This window comes from Haemaphysalis longicornis, unplaced genomic scaffold (genome assembly GCF_048455015.1).
Source record: "Haemaphysalis longicornis isolate Haplotype H1 unplaced genomic scaffold, Haemaphysalis longicornis Haplotype H1 scaffold_5, whole genome shotgun sequence".
NCBI lineage: Eukaryota > Metazoa > Arthropoda > Arachnida > Ixodida > Ixodidae > Haemaphysalis > Haemaphysalis longicornis.
In genome coordinates, this window is record NW_027526385.1 from 56,238,954 (window position 1) to 56,259,695 (window position 20,742).

The 20,742-nt window shown below is 48.3% G+C and overlaps 1 protein-coding gene across 1 annotated transcript in view; it reads left to right on the forward strand.

Moving 5' to 3' along the window:
• LOC144138233 (condensin-2 complex subunit D3-L-like) overlaps positions 1 to 15,104 on the forward strand; it is a 33,047-nt gene extending 17,943 nt beyond the window's left edge. The window contains exons 4-5 of the mRNA XM_077670424.1: positions 269 to 653; positions 8,069 to 15,104. Of these exons, the coding sequence (XP_077526550.1) occupies positions 269 to 653; positions 8,069 to 8,226 (543 nt within the window). The 3' untranslated portion in view covers positions 8,227 to 15,104. The remainder of the gene's footprint in view (positions 1 to 268; positions 654 to 8,068) is intronic.
• The last annotated feature ends 5,638 nt before the right edge of the window (positions 15,105 to 20,742 follow it).

Here is a 20,742-nt window from a genome sequence, read left to right on the forward strand (position 1 = left end):
GTGTTTACTAGAACAGTCGCGCAAAAGTCCACCCAAAGCCTGCCCACAACTGGAGGTGCGTCACAATAAAGCGGACGCGAAACGGATGTTTTCAAACTGGACAAACATGAGAAAACCACCCCAGCACCAACTGACCCGCTTGCAGTGTTGCCGTAGCAGGAAGGTTTGAGTGCATACTGAAGCACGAGCCCCTTGTCTTCCCTGTCAATTGCCGAGAACAGCCGCAGGGCACGGATGGCACCCACCGCATGCCGTTGTTTCCTCCCAGGAGCGAGTGAACCTGGTGGAGAATGTGATCCCAGTGGTGATAGCGCTGAAGAACAAGCTGGAGGCGGCCCAGTCGCCGCTGCTGCGCTCGCTGCTGATGTTCCTGCGGGACCTGATGCGCGACTACAAGTCCGAGGTCAACGAAATGCTGGCCGCCGACAAGAAGCTGGCCAGCGAGGTGGCCTTCGACCTGCGCCGCCTGGAGCGCGAGGAGGAGGAAGAGGCAGCCGCCCTGGCCGTCAACAACCCCACCACCCCCATCCGCACGCCGGGCCGGGCACCCACCCGTGAGATGCAGGAGCTGCTGGACACGGCACGCAAGCTTCGCCAGGAGGCCGTCGCGCGCCGCTCCATCGTCGTGCTGCCCGACGTGGCCAACGCAGAAGGTGGGTGTCGGCTCGCCGCTGGATCGCTTTTGAAGGCCCAGCCATTACTCTTCTTCTTCTTCTTCTTACCAGTAGCTTGCGTTTTAAGTGCAGTGCACTTTAGGGGATCGCCTTCGAAAGCCAAGCGGTTTATGTAGTTATATAAGCGCTCGAAGCTCATGCACCGCTGGCACTTGTCATACATCTCCCCGCTGTTTAGTGTAAAGAAAACTGCTGGTACATTTGAGGCAAAATATACGAAATTAACCGGCAGCGCCTGCATTCATTTCGTTAGGTATGCTTGTTGGGTTGGTTTTTACGGTAGTAAGCAAAAAAAAAAGTGGCAGTGCATCGCCAGCACGTGTGGGAGGAACGGCTACTAAGGCTGTGGCTAGCGTTCCGTCCTCACGGAACGATATACAAGTGCTAAAGTTCCGTCCAGACGGAACGGAGCTGTGCGGGTTATCCTTCCGTCCAGACGAAACCAAAACCGGCTGATTAGACGCCATGCTCACTGTTCAGATTTAGTGTAGAGGGTGCGCCTCCGACAATGGCACTCTTGTACCGGGTTCGATCCTCCTTGGACATGCTTTATCTTTTATTTATTTATTTATTTATTTTTCCCGTGGTTGTGCCAGCGTTTAGTAACAGCTAACTTCGCGCCCACTTTACAATTGACCCGGTGAGAGCAGTCGGTCTTGATTTTGCACTCAACCGGCCGCTCTGCTACCGCTCACTAGAGCCAAGGCAGACGTATCCATCGCCAGAGTTCCGATCTGTAGTTCGTAATGGTGATCACTAATTAACGGTTATTCTGGCCAGTCAATGAGCGGAAGCGGTTCATTCGGCTGGGTAAATGTTAAGAAAGACTGCTCTCGCTGCTTGTTGTGAAGCGGGCGTGGTCGAGGTAGCGGCTTGGAGTTCCGTTTGACAGAGTAAGAGTTTGTATGGAAACTCGGCGGAAGTAACCCCAGTTAAGTCTAACCGTGGTTACTAAACCTTAACCGCGGTTATCGCAAACTGCGGTTTTGGCTGTTACACGTGAAATTTTAAGTGTATTGTGCGCGGTCACTTGGTTGTGAGCGTAACAAAAATAAATTAACACACTTTTAACTTCACAATAAAAATCAAAATGGAAGCAGTGTAGACAAAAGGAAATATCGTTAAAACAGTCGCTTCAGATCCAAACGCAACGCACTCGCACGCGGCGAGATTTAGGAGAGGGGCTTCCACAACAGCTCGCAACCGGCTTGGTTTTCTCGCGTTTGCTCGGTGTTGGGAACTTTAGGCTTAGCATCGCGGTGGATATTTGACCGCCGAACCGCCGCTATCTCTAAAACTGCGAATTACAATCTATAACACAATTTTTCACCACACTAACATCCACTTTCTCGCATGTGGAAGTTCTTTTCCGCGATCAGTTTGATTTCGAAGAGCAACGACAAGCTGTTGCTGCCGTGGTCTGTGCCGTTTCGAGCCGGTTTCAGTTCCGTGCGGGCAGGCACGCCGGCATGTTTGCAGGCACGGCCGACGTGCACGCCGATCGTTTCCGAGCGTTGAAAACTCACCATGATTGCCTGCTTTGGCGAACGACGCGCAGAATTGACAAATTTGGCACGGCTTTTGTCGTAGTTGATCGGGTGAACCGGGAAACGAGCCGCTGCTGGCTGGCAGTCGCGCTAGAGTGAACTAGAATACTTAAGTATTCTAGTTCACTTTGCGTCGCTCTCGCAGTCAGCGCGACTAAAGAACGCAAGCGCCTTTTGGGGGCAGCTTTGGGGCGCCCGCTATTTGAGAACCTTCGTCTCCTCCGAACGCCAGGTGCTCCGAACGCCAGGTGACCGAACTGAGGTGGCCGAGCTCAGTGTGCATTGGTATGCATTAACCACGGTTAGCGGGGCAACCGCAGTTTCGTTTGTCGTGTAACGCAGCCAACTGCGGTTCGCTTGACCGTGGTGAACTGTGCCCGTGTACTAGGGTATTAGTCCGATCGCGTGTTATTTTTTACCCAACTGGTCAAACCACTTCCGCTCATTGACTAGCCAGAGTCGCATTTGATTTATAATCACTGTCAATGAGATGATCGGCCGTCAAACGAACCGCCAAGCTCGAGCACGCCCGCTTCACAACGAGCAGCGCGACCAGTCTTTCTTGATATTTACTCAGCCGAACGACCCCCTTCCGCTCATTAGGCAGTTTTAGCATATCGTTACCGTGTTTGCGTTACCGTTTACCATGTTACCGGAAAAGCTGGCGACGGTGAAGCCTGTGCCGGTAAGTTACCGTTCGCGGTAACTCTCGCGCTGCGCAGTCTACTCCGGCAAACATGGTAAACGGTAACGTAAACACTGTAACGATATGCTAAAACTGCCTGGTGAAGCCTGTGCCGGTAAGTTACCGTGCGCGGTAGCTCTCACTATGAGCAGTCGACTCTCACAACACGCTAAACGGTAATGTAAACACGGTAACGATATGCTAAAACTGCCTATTAGGCAGTTTTAGCACATCGTTATCGTGGTTACGTTACCGTTTACCGTGTTTGCGGGAGTAGACTGCGCAGCGCGAGAGTTACCGCGAACGGTAACTTACCGGCACAGGATTCACCGTCGCCAGCGCTTCCGGTAACACGGTAAACGGTAACGCGAACACGGTAACGATATGCTAAAACTGCCTATTGACTAGCAAGAATAACCGTAATTAATAACCATTACGAACTAGATGATCGGAACTCTGGCGATGGATACGTCGGCCTTGGCTCTAGTGAGCGGTAGCGGAGCGGCCGGTTGAGTGCAAAATTAAGACCGACTGCTCTCGTAGTTAAGTGTTACTAAACGCTGGCACAACCACGCAAAAAAAAAATAAAAAAAAATAAAGCATGTCCGAGGGGAATCGAACCCGGTACAAGAGTGCCATTGTCGGAGGCGCACCCTCTACACCAAATCTGAACAGTGAGCATGGCGTCTAATCAGCCGGTTTTGGTTTCGTCTAGATGGAACTGTACAAATTTCACGCCGGCTCCGTCTGGACGGAACGCTAAGCTCTCATTTGCATTCCGTCTGGACGGAAGGATAACCCGCAGAGCTCCGTTCCGTCTGGACGGAACGCTAGACACAGCCAAGAGGAAAAGCAAGGACAAGGAAAAAAAAAAAAACTCCTACTGGCACAGTTTCAGGCAGGGGGCGTGCGAGCACTGCGAAGGCGGGAATTTTAAATTGCATTGGGTGGTAGCGGTGAGCAAATAACGGCGCTACAGCCCATTAGGGCGAATCACTGCTCTGCACTCGCGACAGCTTTAAAACATTGAGTGGAATGGCTTTAGTTTTTACAGCTACACTTTCTTCTGACAATGCCTCTGGGTTCTGTTTCTGGCATTGGCTGTGAGGATGTGCAGCAACGTTCAAAACAGCAGTATCATCATCATCGTCACCTTATCTTTCGTTATCATGTTCATTTTTTTATCATCTGGCGTTGCAAGTCAGGTTCTATGCCAAGCTAACCTTGTCAGTTTCATTAAAGACCATTTTCTCTCTATAATGGCAGTGACTGGCCAAGTTGTAGAAGTGAGTGCAGTTTCGTCACCCCAATCGAATACTTTCCGACTGGGCCAACTTGCTTACTTACCTTTTTGGTGCCATCCCCACGCTGTGATGTTGCTTCAACTTAGTTGTGAGATATAGGTGCCAGAAATTTACGACTACATTTATTTAATGGGCCGCGAAGATAAAATATGAGGTAAGGTTCATTAAAAAGGCTGCTGTGTCCAGATTTCAGTGATAGTACCATTTTTATCGCAAAATTCAAAACCACTGTGGAACCTCGTTATAACGAACACTGATATAGCGTATTATCGGCTATAGCGAAATAAAAACAAATTTGGTTAGCTACGCTTTATTTCAATGACACTAGTCTTTTTTTATAACGAAACCGAAACCACAAGAACCGCACCCCGATATCGCCTATAACGAAGAAATATTTTAGAAAGGCTGATAAGCTACTTGGAAAAACTCCTGACGTCCAAAACTGTGGAAGTAGAAAAAGCTCTTTCGTGCATGGACACTGTGGGAAAACTTCATCCTGCTCGGTGCTGTGGAAAGCCACCTGACAAAGATCGCATCCTACTTCGAATGAATAATACCACAGGCCCGTTTTGTATAACGGACATTGTTTTGTAATTTCAGGTTCTCATGTTCTGGTTTATTTAGTTTGAAATGCCACAAGGAGGCAGGTAGTAATTACGTCGCTTATAATGGGTTTGTAGCCTGGCATAGAGTTTTTATGTGAAATTTTTGCTATAGCCAGATTTCCAATTTGCTGAAGCCAATTTTTACCCATACGGTTACAACGAATATCGGATATAACAAACTAATTTACTGCCCCGACACTACTTCGTTATAGTGAAGTTCAACAGTAATAATTGAGATGTCTAGAAAAAGACAAAGCAGTGCTACTCCCAGCCACTTTTTGGCGATTTCTTCGTGATGTCCGGGAATCTTGTTTCTGCGTTGCCCAGCCGCTGACCGAAGCCACTCCCAAGAAACAAGCCTGGACAACTGTAGTAGGGCCTGTAGTTCCGTTTGATCGCATCATGTGAATGCTAACGTGTAGTGAACACACAGGTAACAGTGTTTTTGTGCTGGCCCATATACTAACATCTCTCCTGCCCATACTACGTCACTGCAGGGCAAAACTTGAAGGTATTTCAATATTTCTAGCATTTTTTTTTCGTTAGAAGTACTGATACCAAATTTTTCATTTATCGCAGCCTAGTGGCTGAAGCAGCAGCTCGACTATTTAAGGCCACGATTATTTACACTGAATCGCCTGAAAATCGTGCTTTGGTTTCTTTTTTTTCTCTATCTCTCTTCTTTTGTTTTTTCTCCCCCCTCCCTCCCCCCTTCCCTTATTGAGCCCAGAGGGCATCAATGGCAGAACCAGGCCACGAGCTCACCGTCTCGCGCAGATGTCTTAACACTGCGAAGGCCGGCGGAGGCATTGCTTTCCTCTGAAGGCGTTAGGCCTACCGTCACGGTGGATATTTGATGGCCGCTTCCAGAAGAGGCACGGATGGTGACTTCTGTTCAGATTCTCAGCTACTATATCATTTGCTCCTTTCCTGCATGTGGAGCTTTCTTTTCTTCCCTGGTGCGATTCCAGTGACCGCTGACACCTGTGCCATTGGCTGGCCTGCCGGCACTGAGCTGGGCCGCCCACTGACTCCGCAGAGCCACACGTGAAGTGGCGTCACAAATTCCTGCCAACCGTAGGCAAATCTCGGCTGAGTCGCTAGTTTTTCCTACCATGGGGTGACGTCTCGCTGCTGTCGATTCCCTGTGTGCCACTCCCCATCCTGTTCTGTAAGCACGGTAAATGAGGTCAAATCGAGATTAAGTTCCACACGTCGCAGGCCATTCATACTTCGCCAGGGGTGTTATGTTGAGTTAAGGAATGAAACTATATAATAATATAACCCCGAAAATTGGTGTAGGTACCCCTTTAAAAACCTCTTTCGTGGATGGAATGGAGCTGAGAGTTTGGATAGCTCTTTCAAATTGACCCAAGCTGTGGTGCCTTCACAGCCACTTTAAAGGCCAACTGCACTAAAGTTTCACCTCTACCAAATTTATTTTTAATGTGTAGTAAATACCCCCAAATCAGTTGGGACACGAGTGGTAGCCCCGTGAAACGCCTCGTTAATCAGTCGGGCCACGCTGCACCTGCCGGTGTATCGCGTAAACAGCCATGACGCGCCTGCGACACTCCAGCCGGCCGGGGCCTATTCCTCTGGCCAGCCTCGCAGCTGGAAAACTGGTCCAGCTCTGCTGCGAAGGCTTCACCCATTTGCTGCCCCGTGTGTGCGTAGAGCTTGTGCACAGGCTTGCTCCCGAGCTGCTGACCGTCCGGCCACTCGCTGGACGGCTGCAACGTCACTTCAATGGCCGCGCTCTTCTCAGTTTCGGTTTCAAAATTGCCGTTTTTTGCTGACTGCTTCCGGCGTCCACGTGCGTATTTCAGCTATTGTATTTCGCATCTTGCTTTCTTTTTAGGCAGGCTATGCGGAAATAGTGTTCTCAAGAGGTCGAAGTTTTGAGTACAGTTGGACTGCCACTCTTGTGGTAGGTGCCAATGTTCGGTGGTAAAAGCCATCAAGGCTACTATTCTGTGCATTGCTGGGCACTCCCATCATACCAAGGTGGTAGTAAAAGGGCCCTTCTTGATTAGCTTTCACCTTGGCGGCTACGCTGGAAGCCAATCGGAACAGGCTTTTGGGGGGTCTCTACTTGTAAAGTGTTCGGTCTCTTCAGTTTGTAGGCATGCTACATCTGAATACACCAGGGTGGCCAGCTGCTAGTGGGGTTGAGAAGCTGTTTTGTGCCCAGGAGTCCCCCCATAGCCCATTGCAAGTTAAAAACAGCAACTGCCATACAGTTGCCCGTTTGTCTGTAACACTGCAGTGACCAGTTTCTCAAGACTGAACGTGTTGAAGCAAAAATTTCAGTGCGTGTGACTTGAAATGTGGTCGTGAGCTTGGCGCGTGGTGTTGTCTGCTCTGTTATTTATTAAGCCTGGTTTTTGTTGTTGCCTTTGTTCTTGGGCAGGTGCAGCAGGTCACACGAAATGGAAAAATGTGCCGTGTAATAGTGTTCATTGTTGGCTAGAATTCAGTGATCGTTAGTTGCTGCATATTTTGTCAACAAGGTCTCCATGACGGCCAGTTTTACCGTGCGCCCCATGAAATTCCCCCTCTGAAAAGAAAAGCTGTTTTCATGATGTGCACGTAAAACGCCTTCAGTGCGCCCGCACGCTCACTGTTTTGCGACCCTAAAATGGTCTTCACAGCAGTGGTGCGAGTAGTTTGGCACAGGTGTAAGGCCTCCTGTTTTATGCTGTTCGTAGCTTAGACTGCCTGTTGAGGCGACTGTAAGGGGGCTTACCCTAAAATTACCATGGCCAGTCTCCTGAGTGCACGTGCGTCTCACTATTTCTTGGTGCCATGAGCCCTGCTTGGCTGCTTGCTCAACATGTACGAGTTGGGCGAGATGGCATGGTAGGTATGTGTGCTGGCAAGCGAGTTTGCACATGCTCCCAAGAGCATGCATATCTCGTGAGCACTAATGAGTTTTCACTTGTGATAGCGAACGCGCCCACAAGAACTCGCGAGTGACCGGGGACCGATGATAGGTTTTGTAGTCGCGAGTTATCGCGCATTTGCTGGTCTGCACAAACTGGGGATTAGACGTGCTTTTAGTCGTGGCATTTCATTAGTCACTTGCTCGTGTTTGAGTTTGATGCAAGTGCAAGTGAGTTTGAGTACAGGTGAGCATTCGTGAATGGATTCGTGGAGTTACTCTGCCCGATAACTGGAACATGCTAGCAGTCGCGTGGGTGCTTCACGTGGTGCTTTCAATTGACTCCTTCCTTTGTACCCGTGACTGCAGGGGGATCCCCCGCCGGTCCAGTCGTTGACAGGGGGCCGCTGCAACCTTCGGCCCCGGCATCCCCGACTCGGCACTCGACACCCCCCCGCCCATCCAGGTCCCGACCACGCAGGCGGGCAGCGGCTCGAGGCGTTTCACCACTGCCCAGTGATCAGTGATCGGTGACCACTGCAGTGATCAGAGGCGCAGCTGTGCTATCCTCGGATGAGGAGTGTTGAACCGACCCCCCCTCGCACGTTGTTTTCTAGCGCCATTAAGGGGGGCACTGTTCTTAAAAAAAAAAAAAAACTTTTTTTAATTTTTACGTAAGCTCTGTGAAATTTGTGTCAGACTTGCTGCTTTTCCCCCCCCCGATTTCAAATATGGCATTATTTTTTTAGTGGGTCAATCAGTTCCTGAGATAATTAGAGGTAATTAACCAGTTTTGGAGGAACAATACACAAAACTGTGTTGGTCATAAAACTGTATTCTTTACATTTTCTGACACTATGAACCCTGGTGAGTGCAATGAGAAAATCGGTTTTTCGATGCATCACTTGGAACTAATTTTACAGCTCATTAAACCTTCGTGGCACCAGTGGCAAGGAACCATTTTGAGTGCCCATTTCCAACACTGAAGTTTAATGAGCTGTAAAATTACTTCCAAGTGATGCTTCAAAAAAACGATTTTCTTATTGCACTTACCAGGGTTCATAGTGTGGGAAAATGTAAAGATTACAGATCTCGGGAACTAATTGACCAACTAAAAAAATAATGCCATATTTGAAACCAGTAGGGGAAAAGCAGCAAGACTGACAAATTTCAGAGCTTGATTTCGGGCTCCTGCATTGTCCCCAAATTGTTGCGGGGCACACACCGCAATTGTTTTAGAATGCACTGTGCCCGTTGTGATGTCTTTTTTTTTTTTTTTTACCCTCAAGGACACGGGGCTTTGTTTTTGGTTGTCCACTGTATCTCTCCCTTGTCGTCGTGAGTTAATGTCTTTAGTAACCATTTGTGTGTACAGTTTTTTTTTATTTATTTATTTATGTATTTATTTTTACTGTAACCCTCACTTGAGGGTCATTACAGGGAGGAGTACAAACAAGAAAACAATACACAATGGCAAAACATTAGGTTTTGTGTTGCCGGTAGAACAATTCTAGCGAACACTTAAACGCTTTGACATTGGAACTAGCAACAGCCAGACGGCCAGCTCCTGCCAGACAGACCAAAAAGAACGACCGCTGGAACCACCACCATAGTGCAAGAAGCAGCATCACCAATCGTCCTGCAGCAGCCACGGGAACCGCCAGCCTTCAGAGGAGCCCCCGCAGAAGATCCAGAAGAATGGTTGGAGAAACTGGAGCGCGTCTGGATCTTCAATGGGTGGGACGACGCAGAAACATTCCGGCATGTTTTCTTTTACTTTAAAGATTCAGCTCTCAGTTGGTTCGAGAACCACGAGAGCTCCTTGACCAACTTGGCTCACTTCAAAAGAGTTCCTGAAGACCTTTACTATCGTGGTCAGAAAAGAACGCGCAACGCTTTTGCTGGAAACTCGAACGCAGCACCCCAACGAAGGGTCATGATCTTCGTCGAGAAGATGAAGCGACTTTTTCGCCATGCGGACCCAGAAATGACTGAGGAAAAGAAACTATGGTTTCTGATGCGAGGTGTGAAGCAAGAGCTCTTCGCGTGCCTTGTTCGCAACCCCCCCCCCCAAGACTGTCCGGATTTGCGTCTGAAGCCGCCGTGATGGAGAAGACGCTCGAAATCCGAACGAGGCAGTACGACCGCCCAATCAATGCGCTGGTTTCGGAGACGATTGGTGCCGGCGCTATTAACTCAGACTCGCTACGCGACACCATCCATGAAGTGGTGAGGGAGAAGCTGCGGAAACTTTTCCCGACGACCAAGCCACAACCTCAATTCGCTTCCCTGACTGACGTGATCTGGGAAGAGTTACAGCAGGCTTTGGTAACTTCTATGCCGTCTGAAGCACCCCGCGAGCCAGAGGCCATGACCTACTCCGCGGCTGTTCGTCGACCCCGCCCTGTTCCAACACGTAGTCAAGAGGCCCTGCCGTACCGCCACCCAATGTCACCCGCACGACCCTCTGTAACCCGAAACCAGGCGCCAAGGAAGACCGAGGTGTGGCAAACGCCCGATAATCGCCGCTGTGTTACCACTGCGGAGAGGCCGACCACATCTACCGCCACTGCCCTTACAAGAGGCTAGGTTTGCGAGGATCCTCCGTCGACGCACCTCGCCCTCTCCCTGGTCAATGACCACGTGAGATCGACGAGTATCTCTCAAACAAGCCGTGGCCCAGCCCATTTCAACCGCTCGCTGTAGCCGTACCCGTACCAATCGCCGAATCGCCGCAGCAATGCTGACTTCACCCGTGGAATGTCCCCCAGCCCACGCGGGGGAACTAAAGGCGGCAACATCTGGGGGTGAAGTTGCGCAACAGCGGAAAAACGAAAACCCTCCAACGACGCAAGGGCGCACCGAAGACCGTGATTCACGACATGCCCTCATCCCGACGACCCAACGGAACCCTTTTGAGACTCCCGAACACGACAGCTACACTGCGCGACTCGTACCTGACATGACCGAGACTGCCCCTGAGAAGACGACGACGCACAGTGCCCGACTGCAACGTTGCTGGCGCCGTGCACAAAGTCATGGACACTGTGTTAGCTGGCCTCAAGTGGCACACCTGTCTCGTATACCTCGATGACGTTGTGGTATTCTCCTGAAATTTCGACGAACACCTCGCAAGATTGGAGTCTGTACTCGAGGCTATTTGCATGTCGGGGTTAACGCTGAAGCCTGAAAAGTGCCACTTCGCTTACGAGGAACTCAAGTTTTTGGGACACGTCAACGCGTCAAGGACACGTCAAGGAGTCCTTCCTGACCCGGCAAAAACATCAGCCATAGCAAACTTCCCCAGACTGAAAGACAAAAAGGCTGTGCGAAGATTTCTCGGACTGTGCGCATACTATCGGCGCTTCGTCGCGAACTTCGCACGCATTGCAGAGCCACTCACGCGCCTGACAAAAGATAGCACCCCTTTCGCCTGGGAAAACAACGAAGACAAAGCATTCTGCTAGCTGCAACAACGCCTGTGAAACCCTCCCGTGCTCGCTCATTTCGCCAAAAACGCCAAACCGGAAATGCACACGGACGCCAGTGATATAGGCTTGGGTGCCGTCCTTGTCCAAAAGCAAAGCGGCTGCGAAAGGGTAATCGCCTATGCCAGCCGTGGTCTGTCGAAAGAGGAGAAAAACTATTCTGCCTCTGAGAAAGAGTGCCTGGCTATTATATGGGCCATTTCACAATTTCGCCCATACGTGTATGGAAGGCCATTCAAGGTTGTAACAGACCACCATGCGCTGTGTTGGCTTGCCAATTTGAAGGACCCCTCTGGCCGTCTTGGGCGGTGGAGCTTGCGCCTGCAGGAGTTCGACGTTACAGTCGTCTACAAATCCGGCAGGAAACACTCCGACGCCGACTGCCTGTCCCGCGCACCCGTTGACCCACCACCACAAGACTCCAATGAAGACGGCGCGTTCTTCGGAGTCGTGACTGAGAGCGACCTAGCCACCCAGCAGCGTGCCGACCCCGACTTGCGGGTCATGATAGACTACCTCGAAGGACGCAATGTCGCCGTGCCTAGGGCGTTCAAGCGGAACTTACCAGCATTCAGCCTCAAATGTCCTCGTGAAGAATTTCAGCCCCGGAACGAGAACGAATTACCTTCTTGTCATCCCCGCAGACCTTCGTGACAAAATTTTGGAAGCGTGCCACGACCCGTCTTCTGGACATCTCGGCACAGCCCGCACAATTGGAAAAATCAAGGCCAAGTACTACTGGCCCCGCCTTACATCCGACGTCACCCACTACGTTCGGAGTTGCCGTGACTGCCAGTGACGAAAAACTCCACCGACGAGACCCGCTGGACTTCTGCAACCGATCGCCGTCCTGTCAAGGCCCTTTCAACAGATCGGAATGGATCTTCTAAGCCCGTTCCCTACATGGTGATCACAGAACAAGTGGATTGTTGTAGCGACAGACTACTTGACGCGCTACACAAAGACCGCCGGTCTTCCGAGGGGGACTGCACACGAAGTCGCCAAGTTGGGCTGCGACATGGAGCCCCTGAAGTTCTTATCACCGACCGCGGAACGCCCTTCACTGCGGAGCTTATGCAAGGAATCTTGCGCTACAGCAACACGGATCACCGAAGAACGACTGCTTACCACCCCCAAACGAACGGACTAACAGAACGTCTGAACAAGACTATCGCGGATATGCTGTCAATGTACGTCGATGTTGAGCACAAGACTTGGGTGAAGTGCTCCCGTATGTCACCTTTGCGTACAACACGGCTATCCAGGAAACTATGCAGATGACGCCGTTCGAGCTTGTCTGTGCAAGACTGCCGACTATGATGCTTGATGCCATGCTTCTGCATGTAGAAGACGACGACCTCAACCCCGACGTCCAAGGATACCTTCAGCGTGCGGAGGAGTCCCGCCAGCTCGCTCGAGTTCGTACAACGGACCAGCAGCTGGTGGATGCCGGGCGCTACAACCTCCGACGCTGAGACGTCGAGTACCACCCAGGGGATAGTGTTTGGGTTTGGACTCCCATCCGACGACACGGACTAATTGAGAAGCTTCTGCGACTGTATTTCAAACCCTGCCAGATTCTACGACGTGTCGGCCAACTTGCCTACAAGGTGATCCCCGGTGGTGATTCCGGAACATCACGAGGACGCACGCGGCCCCACGTCGTCCACATGGTTCGCTTGAAACCTTACTATGCAAGATGACGGACTTTTTTGTACTTGTTGTTTGGACGGTCTGTTATTTTAGCATCGGGTCGATGCACTCATAGAGGGGGGTAATGCCGCGAACCATGTACAAGTTTGTTTGTTTTTGCTGCCTGGCCATGCCCGGCTGTGTTATCTGCATCTCAAGTGAGGCGCGTCTTCCTTTCTTTATTTTTATGCCGCATGGGCTATCGCATTCCGATAAGCAGACTGTCTCGCCCTAACGTCACTAGCCCAGAATGATCTTCTTTGATCTACAATGTTCTGGATGTAAATCGACGGTTCCGGAAACACTCGCGCCAAGAGATACAAGCCTGCAGAGCAGATGCCATGGCATTCGAATCGTCGACACCAGTCTACACACGTCACTTTGTTGACTGCAGTTTCGCCGCCTGTGTATTCTTTGAGTTGTTAGGGGAGCACAATTTCGCTCCAATAAACTTGTTTTTTTTTTTCCTTCGAGACAGCTGCGTCGTCTTTGGCTACATGACACCCTTTGGCTGCCCTCAAGGACACGGGGCTTTGTTTTTGGTTGTCCACTGTATCTCTTCCTTGTCATCGTGAGTGAATGTCTTTTGTAACCGTTTGTGTGTACAGTTTTTTTATTTATCTATTGATACTGCAACCCTCGCTTGAAGATCATTACAGGGAGGAGTACAAACGAGAAAATACACAATGGCAAAACATACGTTAGGTTTCGTGTTGCTGGTAGAACAATTCTAGCGAACAATTCTATAGAACAATTCTAGCAAACGCTTTGACATTGGAACTAGCAACAGCATACTCTGGAAGTCTATTCCACACTTCTATGGTATAAGGAAAAGAATTTTTAAACCAGTCTAGACGATCCCAAAAAGGCCTTATTGGGTTACTGTGGTCCAACCAAGCTCCCCGTTTGGGGGCGGGTTGTATGTATGCGGCTTCGTCTTTTCACTTCGTCTTTTATCATTTGAAACAGGAGTTTCAACCTTTGCTTTTCGCGGCGCACTTGCAGGAGTTCTAGTTTACATGATGTTAACAAATTTGTGACAGATTCGGTCCTGCAGTACCGTGAGCAAATTAAGCGCACTGCTAGCGTTTGAATTTTTTCTAGTTTATCACGCGGTGACTGCTGAGGAGGGCTCCATACGGCAGACGCATACTCCAAAATAGGGCGTTCGAAACAGCATACGAAAGTCAATAAAGTTGTACTGGCAGTCTGAATGGGATAAACAAACCAGACATAAATTACATCTAGTCAAACCTTGCGTATCTGAATGGAAAAGTTGTAGACACCAAGATCGTTTCTTCGAGGTTATTTTGTGCCGGCTGCATATAGGTCACACTGCTGACACATGGCTTCCTGTTGAAAAAGTAAGAGGAACCCATTTGCGAGCACTGCGGAGAACCTCTTACTGTACTGCATATCCTAATAAGTGGTCCATATTCAGAAGCGGCCCGCATAAGACATTTTAGAGCTTTATACACCTTTTGTATACCCTTACACCCAATGCTTTTACTTAGTGATGAACCAATGGTGCCTTTGACTAAAGTTTTTGAATTTTTTAGACACTGGCTTTTTACACCAGTTTTAGCTACTTCAGCTCGCGGAACAGTTTTTAAAAATAATCATTTCTATATTTGATACCTTGAGCAAAACTTTTAACTTACATTGATATCTTCGTACCTTGTGTTTGGCGCATTATAACCGAAAAGTTCCTGCGCCATTAAACCTCGACTTCATCATCAAAATAGGGTGAATAAATGTCTTATATGCAAGTAATTTAACATCTTTAGGAGCGTGTTCTAGTTTTTTCCTCAAGTAAAACAACTTTCTGTGGGCTTTTGAACGCACCTCCTCAACATGGGTGTGCCACCCCATATCGTTGGTAATAGTCACTCGTAGTTATTTAAAGCTGTGTGTTCTGGTCAGAAAGTTGAATCGTAAGAGAGTACAGATTTCTTCTTGGTTAGAAGGGTGAACCTTGTCTTTGAGAAGTTAATTTTCATCCCCCACTGGGCGCACCAATTATGCGAGGCTTGCAGACATCAATTAATTTTGATTTGGTCGTTTGCGTTAGTTACAGGGGCGTGAATTAAACAATCGTCTGCAAAAAAGTTTGATATTATGTTTGCTTATCGCCCGAGGCTGCCCCACACATCATGTTCGTCCAGAGTTTATGTACATTTTAGTGTTTTACATTTTTGCGCAATAAAGTCATTTTGGCATCGCTACTTGTGCAATATGTTGTTCTTCCCCTGTTAACAGACCCACGGCGCTGTTTGGAATAAACCAAACCCTGCAGCACAAAGACTGCCACATCAGAGTGGCAGCCATGCCACGTTAATGCAGATTTTCTACCCCTGTGATGTCGCAGGCAATGTGGTTTGTGCAGTCGCTGACAAAAGGCTGCAATGCATTGCTTGTATGCTGGCATGTTTGTATTACCTCACCGATGATGTCGCTGCAGTTGTAATTTGCAACAAAAGTGCGACTGTCTTAACTAATGAATGAATGGTTACAATCCAATAAAGGCCACCAGCAAGCGTAGTTTCTCACCTAAGGGTGGACACCGGAATGCCTGCTGGTGTGGGGAATCGGCAGTACAGACAGGCGGGAAAGGGAGAGCATATATACAGAACAGTGCGCCAAAAAAGTCCCCAGTCAAGTTCATCACTGGGAGAGGAGAAAGCGGTGTGCCTGGAGGAGTCTCAAGGGGCAAATTGAATTTTAGCGGAAGTCTTTGCCCTGCATGAGGCTCATAGACAGGCACTTTAAGTACTTCTCTCAAATTCTGATAGCAATGACAATCTTCCACTAGTTGCCACACTACACTTCCCAATCGATGTCACCTTTTCTTATAGGACTAGCTCTTACCCCTTTTTCCTGGGCTTCATACCTTGGTGATGCAAATTTGCAGAATTGCATCCATTTTGATATTTTCTCTTGTTTTTTTGTTAGAAAAGCTTCAGAAAGTAATGTTTAGCAGTCAGTTTTATGTGCAAGATTTCACTAATACATCTTTAAACCCAATGGTAACACTTGAGAAATGTGAACTTGTAACAAAAAATTTTCAAAATCGGGTTTCGTAAAATTGGTGTTTAAATAAAGCTACAAAAACAGCGCTGGAACGGGACAAGAAAGTGTGACACGCCCACACTGATACGCTTCTCCAGTGGTGTTCAACTGTATCGCCCGGGGCATGGTCAAGGATTCTGCGCTGACTTTCGATGATGGTTCGGAAGCTCAAGCTGATATCCAGCTAGAAGTGGGCAACTTGAGTCCAGCTGAACTCTCGTTGCTGCAATGCTCAAGAAAACTGGCGACCGTATTCATGATATTTCGTATGATTTGGATAACGTCCCACTGTTTCCGAGAGCCACATGGGGAATGTGCCACATTCTTATTTGTCCTTTTCTCAAGTTCCTGCTGTTTCAGTGCGTTATGAGTCTCGTCTCGTAAAATTGTATCTCTAGTTCTGTTGGAGCGTGAAGCCTGTCAGTCAACGTGGCTCTTCGATAATTAGTCCCCGAATCGCTGTGGCCTCGCCAAAAAGCAATAGAGAAGCCACTTTTCGCGTATATTCTTTGGCGTAAAAAATCGTAGTACTCCCAGTGGAGAGTCCAAGATAAATTGAAGAGCCCCAGGATTAATGAGCGAATGAATGCCGCACGGAGAAGAAATTATTGCATGGCAAGTGCGTCGGACATGGCAAGCACGGAGGCTGTTGCTATGTGTGCTTGTGGAGAACGTGCGGTAACTGCGCAGTATAAGGACCGGACAGCTGGACGGGTGGCGCACCACTGAACGTTCCCCTCGTTACTGGAATGAGCCGGCACATTGGACTATGTATCCTTGCGTTGTTTTTGCTACGTTTGCTTCGGAGCTTTTAATGTTTAGGTGGTGGTGTTAGCGGATGTGCGCGGTGAAACAAAGTCTAGGCATATGTGTTGAGTTCTTAGATGCACTAATGGCTACGTAAACTCGTCGGATGCTTCTAAGGTCGGGTATGGGCCTCGTCAATGCGTGCACTTCTTGCAGCACTGTACGCCGGGCTCCACCCGATTTGAGTACAAATCAAACTTTTAGTATTGGTATTACCAGTTTAAATTGTTTTCACTGGTTCCAGTGACCACGATTTATACAACAGCCTTAACGGTGGCTTATCTCGATACGTGTGCTTTGAAGAGAAAGGAACTTGCGTATGAGTTCGATTAGCGTGTGGCTGTGGAAACATCATGGCAGTTTACACTTTCTAGCTGTAACCGTCAGCTTTGTGCCTTCTGTTTCCTTGAGCGACAGCATGGGAGCCTGAGAGCTGAAATGGAACTCCTGCGTTTGTAGTGGTCATTTTATCTAGAGCCAAAGTAATTCTACCACCCAACAGCCCAAGCTACAAAACCTCCCTTCTCCCCTCCCAATTTTACCTCCTGTGTGGAATAAAGGCTGGCACCAATCAACGGCCACGGCGTTAAAAAATGTGTCGGAGTGTTCACGTCAGCCTGTGTTTTTTAATGCGTAAGCATTCCTTGCCGAGTACCTCATTGCAAACCGTGTATATTGCCTTGTAAAGAAACCATAAACGTGTGACCAGTTGCCTCAAATAGAGGTGGGTCAGCCAGAGTCCTCTAGCACAGATGCATTTCTGACACGCTGGAAGCAGTTTGGATTATAGAGATTATAGAGGAGTGCATCAGTGTGAAAAATTAAACAAAAAAATCATCCACTCATTCGTGTGAAATATGGGAAAGGGTCAAATCAAAGCCTCTGCGATAAAAAGACCAAACTGCGTGCAGGTCAACTATAAAGCCCAACTAGTCAAAGTGTGAATAGTCTGCGAGTAAAAGTCCAAACCCAGACGGTAACTCTCAACCCAGCAAGGAAACACTCCCTTTTTTTCCCTTAGGTTCCTAGCGCTTATTCTTGTATATATTGTACATATATGTCATTAGTCCTGTATATAAGTATCCTCCCCTTCTCTCTCTCTGTCCCCTCCCTCTCCTGTACAACTGTGTTCCCCATTCCCCACGCCAGCAGGTGTTCCGGTGCCCACCCTTAGGTGAGACAAACTACAGGTGGTCTTTCCTTTCCATTTTGACAATAAATTCATTCATTCGAACTTTCCGTTAAGCATCGTTGTCGTTAGATGGAGGGCATGATTTTTCAAGCGTAGGTGGCAGTTTGTGGTAAAACGTGACCGCACCAATAAGTTGTGAAACTGGGGGAAGGTTTCCGGCACCCTGTCTCTGGCTATACATAATTGCTTTTTGAAAAACCATTAATGAACTAGCCAGTAACCGTTCCAAGTTTTATTACAGGCGTAAAGCAATGCTTTTACACGATAAGCAATAACGTTCTAGTGTCGTGCGGTATTTATTTTGGAGGCAATTACCCATGGCTGTTCTAAACATATTTCTGTGACATGAAACACGGTTCTATAGCGCAAGTAATACAGTTATGTAGCGTCTTACCTCAGCCTTTTTGTTTTGGGGTAAATCTCGGAAGGTACCCCTAACTATGCCTTTCACTTGTGCACGTCATTTCTCATCAACTGCCAAAGGCCAGCGCCGCAGCATACTTGGATCAACTTCCCACGCCCGCTTTACATGAGCATTTAGCTGATATTCATCAATAAGCCAAACAGCATGCAGGCAACTATACTGCATGAAATTGCACGAAGGAACTAACTTGCACTTCCAGCTCGACTTCCAGCTTGGTGCATTGAGCGTTGTCTGCGATTTGCAATTACTGACCCAGGTGAAAAAGGTTTCCATTTCCAGCTGGATTATGGAACTGGAAATCTCTTCTAGCTGGGAAATATCCCAGCTAGAAATTTGCTTTCCAGCTGGAATGTTTCTCAGCTGGAAGAGATTCCCAGTTCCATAATCCAGCTAGAAACTCCGGCTGGAAATTCGGCATTCTCAGCTGGAAATCTTGGACTTCCTGGCTGCATTTCCAGCTGGAAATGTACAATTTCCTGCTGCATTTGCTGCTAGTATTTTTCAGAGCTCGGGTACGTACCTAGATAAGACGCATAGTACAGTGCAAAAAAAGAGCATTGTAATAAGGCAAAACGCTTCCGCGTGAAGATAATGAACAGTGGATCCGCATTTAGAAAATTATGCAGAACAAACGTCGTCGGCTTGAAAGGTGGAACATCACCACTATTTAGGTAGGAAGGTCTCATTTCAAAATTCTGATCAGGGCCTCGTGTATATTGGTTGCCCGTTAAAACTGCCTGACCATACTTCCTGATTTTGACATGGCTCCCGTCATGGTTCTGTCACTTTAAATGGGTCTGATGTAGTGCCAGGGCAATGAACAAGCCCAATGGAAGTCAACGTGGAAGCGGTGGCAACTTTCCTACGGTGTATGCAAAAACTGTTAACGGTGTTCCGTGACTCGGCCGGTTGAGGTGTCGGTGTAACGCGAGACAGCTATCGGCCTCTATTTCCCCCTTCCCCCACCCCCAACAATCGCTTCCTCCTCCTCCCGGTGTTCCGTGACGCTGCCCTCCCGTCTCTCGCGTTGGTACAGCAGCATTAGAGCTCAATGTTTTAAATGCACTTGAAATCATTCAAGTAAGCATTCCGAAAGCGTGTACATGAGAGCAAACTCCGCGCGACATGCCTGCGAGTTGTCCACAGCATACTAATTATGCTGGTATTACGGCACGCAAAGCAGATGGCAAGATAGCACGCCACAGACTCAACAAAACGGAAAAGGCAGACATCAACATAATAGCTGTTTCATCTCGCGTCGCGCAAGAACAAATCGTTAAAACATGCTAACATGCAAATACTATAATAAGTAGTGGGATCCCGCTACCTATTATGCAAAAAGGAGCAGTGTGACACTGCCCCTTTGTGAAGCTAAAGCTTTTTTAGTGCGACCGATCGCATTCTGCCAAAAAACTAATACAGTCCCCCTTACACCAGTTGGTTGACCGAAAAGCTGTGATAAGGTCTCTAGACACACGGCGTGTGCGTGAAACCGGGGACCGGAAATTTGGTCTTTGTGTCTCTCTCTCTCTTTCTGAAACTGGGCTTGCATTTTGTCAAAATTCTTATTTTAAAATCGCATAAACGAACGCTTATATAAATAACACAACACACGCGTGAATCATGAAGGAGCACAATAGTATACCTATATCTCATAAACCACTTTACGGTGTACATTTAGTTCGTTTGTAGTTGCATTTAATAAGTGCGCGAAAAATCGTTGCATGGGTTCCGTCTTCGCTTGCGGTTTGGGTGTCTGATGGTTTGACATTCGGTTAGACACGTTTTTAGCGAAAGTTGGACGACCTTTTAGCTTTCGCACTTCTCTCTACTTTCATTAGGAATGGATGGTAATTTTTTGCATTGGGTATACAGTTGTTCTGCACGAGATATTTCAACAACCTGCTACCACCTCCCAACTTCGGTGACAAGTGACACATTTTGCATACATTTGCAGTTTTCAACCCGTATGACAACGTCCGATTCATGTTGCGTTCCTCAGTAACTCGATATAGCACCTGAGGCAGTTTTTACGTTGAGGAATTAAAGGAATGGAATTGAACTTCCCATCCATTCCAGAAATGGAAATGGGCCAACTTCTGTCATTCCAAGGAATTAGAAGGAATGGAATCGCAACAAGTTTTAATTTCTCGGAATGGGATTGGAATGGAATGGGGATGCCCATTCCGGACGCCCATTCCAGATGTCCATTCCGCAACACTGCTTTGAACTAAGCAAGCTTTTGAGCTTGTCGGAAGCAGCTTGCTGGCACGGTCCCCAAAGCCATGGGTTTCTCTTTTGAAGCAATGCCCTGATCGGTGCTGTGATGTCAGAAAGATGAGGAATGAAGCGGCCCACATGGTTCGCCATT